Source organism: Periophthalmus magnuspinnatus, chromosome 7, assembly GCF_009829125.3.
Source record: "Periophthalmus magnuspinnatus isolate fPerMag1 chromosome 7, fPerMag1.2.pri, whole genome shotgun sequence".
Taxonomy (NCBI): Eukaryota; Metazoa; Chordata; class Actinopteri; order Gobiiformes; family Gobiidae; genus Periophthalmus; species Periophthalmus magnuspinnatus.
This window is the reverse complement of record NC_047132.1, coordinates 22,120,344-22,126,831: the sequence shown is the minus strand read 5'-3', so window position 1 is coordinate 22,126,831 and position 6,488 is coordinate 22,120,344. Positions and strand designations below refer to the sequence as shown.

The window sequence follows — 6,488 nt, the reverse complement described above, 5'->3', positions numbered from 1 at the left end:
ACTCAAACTCAAACTAACGTTCATTCAGCAGCACACCATATGCAGACATTGAAGGCCAGAAGGGTGAACTGACAGTATGCATTAATCTAATAGGAGCAGAGATCTAACCGCCAACCTGTAAGTTCAAAGTCAAATAGTAGGCCCACCTCTGTGCCACTGCCTCCTCAATAATCACAACTCTAAGCTTGACTTCAGTACTACTGAACTTTGAAAAAATAAATGAACAGCAAATAGCATTTATAATGCAGTATTTTAATCACAAATTGAAGTATCAAATAAACATGTAGCATAAATGTAACAGAAATATACAATTTTATAATAAAAATAAACATATAAAACACATATGCACACTGTTCTTCATAGTACCCAGTCTGGGAATGTTTTGCATAAAAAGTTCAGTTAAACTGAAGCAGGGCAATAAAATTCCTGCGGTTAGCCTACACAGTATTGTAAAGTCAACAAACTTAGACCTGTGTTATTTAAGTCACACCAAAACAATTATAAATTATACTGGAGGTAGAAGGTACATATTATGAGTAATCAAGATCAAGATGACAGAAACAACTTTGCAATGTTGCCAGATCAAAAGTTTGGATTTCAGTGTTTTACATGTTTTCCAGTGCTATACAAGGGAGAAGGTGGGGGAACAATTTACATTTTGTAAAACACACATTAAAATTGAGGTGATTTGCAAATGGATTTTCATAAAGCAGGCTATTTTGACTGAGATAAACACAGGGACCCTGTGTTTGAGTTGAAGTTACGTTAATGTGTTTGACTCTTTTCTGTATGCAAATCCTTGAACAAGTCGCTTTTTCTGATTCGCTGATATGTTTGAGAATCCACATATCACATAACTGTGGTCCCTTATTACTACAAGAGGTGAAATTTGAGATGAACGCTTCTGTTCACTGTCCACTGCCTCCTCAACACTCTGTTTTTGACAATTTAAGTGCACCCATATTTGATAATGAAATATTAGTAACATGTTCTTTTGTTACATAATGCAATACATCAAACAGAAGATTTCAGCTAAAAGTGGACTTCAAAGACTCCTACTCTTCAGAGTACCACTGAAGGATATTAATCTGCTGTTTATTTATTTATTTTTAGTTTGATCAGCTGCAAAATCAGTACATGGTATGGACCAACTGAGTTTATTTTTGGCTTACTGAAGAGTTGCTTGTAATCTCTTTGCCAGCTGTTTTGCTAACCAGAAACACAACACTTTAGATAGAAGTCTTGGCCAACAATGGAACCTGGAGTTTTCTGACAGTCTTGTCTGCACCCCCAGCTCCTGTATTAGTCCACTGAACTGATGTGGTAAACAAAAACGTGGGATTCCTCTGAAAGCCTTTGGTATGTCCTTGCTGTTATTGTGCCCATGCAAAGAGACAAACACCACCTTCTGGGGTTTATTTTCCTGCAGCATCCCCATCAGGCAGGTCAGTGCAGCTTTAAATACAGGTGCAATTACTGTGCAGGGCTTGGAAACGTCAGGCCTTTGAGCCGCATGACTTTCTACTTTAAATTTACATTTTTCAGTCAGTATTGGAGAATTTTCCGTCTTGTGAGGTCTATGTGAGATAAAATCCTTTTGGTGTGAACTTTTAATACTTTTCTTTTCACTACACCACTTTTTGTACGCAATCTTAGCGTCCAGACTCCACATAATGAGTATAATTCCTTGTGCTTCGATAACAGTGTCCCATTGACCATACAGCCAAGGCAGAGGTCCCACGTCAGCCACGCGCATCCCGCATTGTGACTGTACACTCTGGGCCCATAGAGCTAGATGCACAATGGCACCGAGATCCCCTTGTAAAATGGAGGCCAACGCACACGCTGTAGAGACATGGACAGAGTCTTCAGAGGAGCACACGAGCAGTATGGGTCTTGGGACGTGAAGCCAACCTAAAACAAAATGGAAAAAAATGTTAATGTCTTTTTTAGGCTTTTTATTTTTATTTTTTGGCTACTCCCAACCACAGCAAAACCATCACAATGACTTGAAATACCAATGCTAAATGACACAAAAAAGCCACTAGGCAGAGTCTTGCCAAGGTACACAAAAGCAGTGTTTGTTAAGGTTTGAATCAAGGACCCTTAGTCTAATGAACAAATGCTTAACCCACACAATTTTAATGGAAACAAAATATTACATTTTAATAAAGTATATATTCTTCTTTATTACCGCCACTGGCTATCAACATTTCTGACATCATTTTTACTATCAGACTGGCCAGACATAACAATCTTTCTAACTATTTTGTTTGGGAAGAATCAATTTATAACAGCTGTTAAATCTACTTGCCTGCAGTACCCTTTTTGGTCAACCAGTGGAAGCATACCCCCAGTACAATCATTATGACCACACAGACTATTGCCATCGCAACATAAAGGCCATATCTTGTCCGTGTATCTGAAAGAAAGATACAGGTACAGGTGAGGTTGTACTGGGAAAATATACTGTGAAAACTGAAACACGACTGTAAAAAAACAAACAAAAAAACTTACAGTCAAAGCACATAATTCTTTTCCCATAAAGAACCGGCTCTGACTGCCATACCTAAGTGAATAAGACAAATATTGAAACACTATTTTTGTGAAGCTCCTTAAAAGGTTGAAAAACTAAAACACTTTTAAGGAAAAAACATGTAGATTAAAACAAACAAAAACAAACTAGCCAACACTATGACTTAACATCACCTGAACACAGGGCCTTTCCTCAGCTGACAATACTGACAAATGAAAAGTTGCTACTCTCTGTTTCTGTAAAAAAAAAAAACAACTAATTATAGCATAGCATTTTAATATATGCAATATATTGTGAAATACCATGTAAATCCTTACTGTATTTAGTGAATGAATTTGTCCCATTGATGCACATGTAGTCTGATTCAGTTTACACAGCTGAGCAGAGAATTTTGCAGGGACAGTGGAGTTGATGTAAACAAATATACCCTGCCTCATTAGCTCAGTATTAACCATCCATGAGGACATTCCTAGAAACACATTTGTAGACCAGTTTTTAAACAATTTAACTCTACATTAAAATATAGGCTAGTGAAATACAACATATAATTAAAGTTACCAGATTTAAAATGGCACGTAATATTCTGACTGCCATTTAGTGACCGCTGCACATAAAATAATACATAATTATCAGCCACTTATAGTTTTATTGCACATAGCATTATTTTCCTGTAAATTATCATTTCTTCTCACCAGCAAACACATTTGAGGGTGTTTGTCAACTGCTGAAATGTTATACTCCTGAACAAAAATAAAATTCATACAATTAGAAAGAGTTATACTAGACAAACATTAGAACATCAACATCCTAAAACCTACCCGTTTTAGTTCATATAGTTGTTCCACAAGAGAGAGGTCAAACACAACAGTGCAGTACCCATTATGCTTCCAGCAGAGGGCAGTAGACATTTCTGTCTCAGAGGTAGGACACTTTAATACCATTGCTAAAACGTTTGATTCCAGTTTAAACTTAGTAGATCTCCAAATATCATTCACATCTGAAATCAGTGATGCAAGTTAGATCAGTACAATGTTTAAATCCAATGGAAATGGGGAGAAATTTGTCTCTAAAGAGATGAGCAGAGGTTAAATCAGAGATGAGCAGTAAAGGAAACCAAATATGTCAGTGTTTGTAATTAGCTTTACAATGTACAAAACACTGCTAGGATCTTGATCATAGAAGAATTTGACTGACAGACCATCCTATTCCTCCTATTGGTCAGCATCTATCATGTAAGTGACAGGTGCCTCCGCCCCCTGTCCATCCAGCTGCTAATTATTGATATATCGATATTGATAATACTACATAAAATAAATGACAATCAAATAAAAATTGTGATGTAAGAAAATCAGGATTTGATTTTACCATAACGCCTAACACTATGTAGCCTACACAGAACAGTGGTACAGTCTAGAAATGGGGGAAAGTCGAAGACATGATCTTGACAAAAATGAATGGTTTTAAACACATTATGCTTGAGGGTAAATTGCCAAAAACATATGACTGTAATTACCTGGCACCACTGAATTTGCCAAAGGACACTTGACATGTCTTGTCTTGTCACCAGTGCAGTAAATCTGTGAATAAGACAAATCTAACAGGTTAGTACTACTATCAAACTCTACCAAATCGGTTATTCGGCCCAAGCCCCCACAGGGTGTAGGGCCGATTGCTTTTCCAATGATCATTGTCAGCTTTGTTCGAGATGGGCGTGGGATGTGCATATTTGTTTTTGTTTTGTCCATGGACTCAGTGTTGACAAAGGTAAAGTGAAGCACTAGCAGGCATTTGAATCAGTTGTAAAACTTTCTGACCTAAACCTACTCATTGTGAAGGAAACACAATTTATGTGATAGTGCCCCCTACAGAATAACACATAAAATTGTATGGAGGGCCGAAATTTTTGTTTTCCGAAATGTTATGGAAATATTGGCACCTTTGCCAATATTCCACACAATATTGGCAAAGGTGCCAATTTTATCCTCTCCCAAAATTTCCCATAGAAATTTCATAGAGTAATGTGAATTTTGTTTTTTCTTGACATTTTCATAATCTGGAATGATTGAATTGTTATTTATTTTAATGTATATATTTAGAATGAATAAGAGAGCTGTGCAAAATCTCTAAAGAATATTTGTTGGATCCTTTGACTCACAGCAGTTTGTGATTTTTCTATCAGTAATACACTAAGCATTCTGAAAGTGGACTGAGTCTATCATCTTTACCACAACACCCAACACAAAGCCATATCAAAAGGAATGGACACGTTACACAAAGAAAAGCAAAATCAGTACATTTTTTGACAGTATAAAAAAAAAATATTTAGAAATCACTGTACCTCAACACAAAGACAAGTTAACCAATAAGTAACTTTAAGAACAGCTGACTGAGACACAGCGGGATCAATCTACAAGAAATAAAGTTGTTAAAGACACAACACTTTCAGGTGGCATAGAATATATTGGAAATTGCAATAATAAAAAAAACAGTGCTTACCCACACTCTTGAACCAGCATCTGAGTAGGGGCTTATGCTTCTTTTGTAAAGTGGTCTGGCAGAAACTTTGGGACCCGGCTCCACATAGACCGTAACAGATTTCAAAGATTCATTTAAAGTGAAGTTAAACTGTCGAAGCCCTAAAAATAAGACAGAAAAATAAATTTTAAAAAGAAGGCACAAGCGCTACCCAGCAATAATCCTGTGTCATCCACTTGTAGCAATAAGCGTGAGAGTCTATCATATGAATCACCTTGATACAAGACACTGAAGTCGTCTTACCTGCACCTGTCCTTAAGCTGTACATCCCCATAGCCATAGCCACTATAGAAGAGTTTTGCAGCCTTATAGTTATAAATCTTATCTTAATAATTTTAATTGTATTTATTCCAATCTAGGCTATTAGGCTTTTTTACTTTAACATTGTAGTTTGTTTGTTTGTGGTCTGTCATAAAATAATTCTCTTATATTTTTACTCCTCTGCTGTTCATGTAAGATACTTTCTACTTTGTTTTACAGCCCTGAAATGCATCCATTGTGGGACAAAGTAACAAAAGTCTGATTAAACAGAATTTGGAAACTTGGAAAGCTTTTGGAAACTTGAGGATTTTGTGCTTAAATAAGATACTTTATAAAGATATAGTGGTTTTAAACTATATGAACTATATTTTGCTAATTCTTATGCCTGCTGAATAATAATACTAAAGTAGTGTAGCATTAAAAAAAATTGCTGCTACATGGATCTATCTGGAGTGGCAAAGACATCAAAATAAAACTTACCAGGCAGACACCAACTCTATAAGGGAAAAGAAAATGAATTTTGTTAAAACTGAATGACATATATAAACGGCCTAAAGTTGGGCTAAGTTGGTGCAATAAAACAGTGGCCATGTGCTGTTCTTCGCGTCCTTCCTTGTTATAAATGTAGTTGCCTCATAGGCTGTACTCACCTGTCCTGTTAACGCAGGACAGTCCAGGAAGAGAAAAAACACCACAGTAAACGCCGTCGTGGAGCCAAGACGCATTTTGACGCCGTCATTACACGAACAAAGGTTAAAGATTCTCTAAAAAGAAAATTTGAGATACAATGTAAGACTACACCCGCTGTTGACGCAAGTCGTACGGCAAGTTTTACCTCAGTTAGGTGAAAAAAAAACACAATCCGCTCCGCCTCCCACATTTAAAAAGAGAGAAAAAGAGAAATAGAGAGAGATAAAGGCACAGAGAGAGATATATATATATAAAGGGACAGAGAGAGAGAGCGAGAGAGAGAGTGAAAGAGAAAGAGAGAGATAAAGGGACAGAGATATATATATATAAAGGGATAGAGAGAGCGAGAGAGAGATAAAGGGACAGAGAGAGAGAGAAAGAAAGAGAGGTAAAGGGACAGAGAGAGAGAGCGAGAGAGAGAGAAAAAGAGAAAGAGAGAGATAAAGGGACAGAGAGAGAGAGATAA

General features: G+C 36.7%; 1 protein-coding gene across 3 annotated transcripts; it reads right to left on the bottom strand.

Annotated features, from left to right (window-relative positions):
- Positions 1–232: 232 nt before the first annotated feature.
- Positions 233–6,246, bottom strand: LOC117373008 (interleukin-17 receptor E). 3 transcript variants are annotated; one of them, XM_055223207.1, is made up of 15 exons: positions 6,168–6,246; positions 5,983–6,096; positions 5,813–5,828; positions 5,315–5,356; positions 5,033–5,172; positions 4,875–4,943; positions 4,050–4,113; positions 3,355–3,533; positions 3,229–3,276; positions 3,095–3,140; positions 2,854–3,005; positions 2,710–2,772; positions 2,518–2,569; positions 2,315–2,422; positions 353–1,914 (listed from the first exon to the last, which is right to left on the bottom strand). In XM_055223207.1, the coding sequence occupies exons 1-15, from the start codon at positions 6,210–6,212 to the stop codon at positions 1,169–1,171; spliced, it is 1,884 nt and encodes a 627-aa protein (XP_055079182.1). In that variant the 5' UTR covers positions 6,213–6,246; the 3' UTR covers positions 353–1,168. The 3 variants fall into 3 exon arrangements, with proteins under 3 accessions (XP_033824756.2, XP_055079182.1, XP_055079183.1); XM_055223208.1 differs by having other exon boundaries at positions 3,229–3,273; XM_033968865.2 differs by lacking the exon at positions 5,315–5,356 and having other exon boundaries at positions 233–1,914.
- Positions 6,247–6,488: the final 242 nt, after the last annotated feature.

Bases quoted from the DNA above. Each gene is read 5' to 3' on its own strand.
- LOC117373008 (XM_055223207.1), bottom strand. From the start codon at position 6,212: ATGTGGGAGGCGGAGCGGATTGTGTTTTTTTTTCACCTAACTGAG. The intron at 4,944-5,032 runs GTAAGCACTGTT...TATTTCTTGTAG, and splicing joins ATGCTGGTTCAAGAGTGTGG to ATTGATCCCGCTGTGTCTCA. The intron at 2,570-2,709 runs GTGATGTTAAGT...TTATTCACTTAG, and splicing joins AGGAAAGGCCCTGTGTTCAG to GTATGGCAGTCAGAGCCGGT.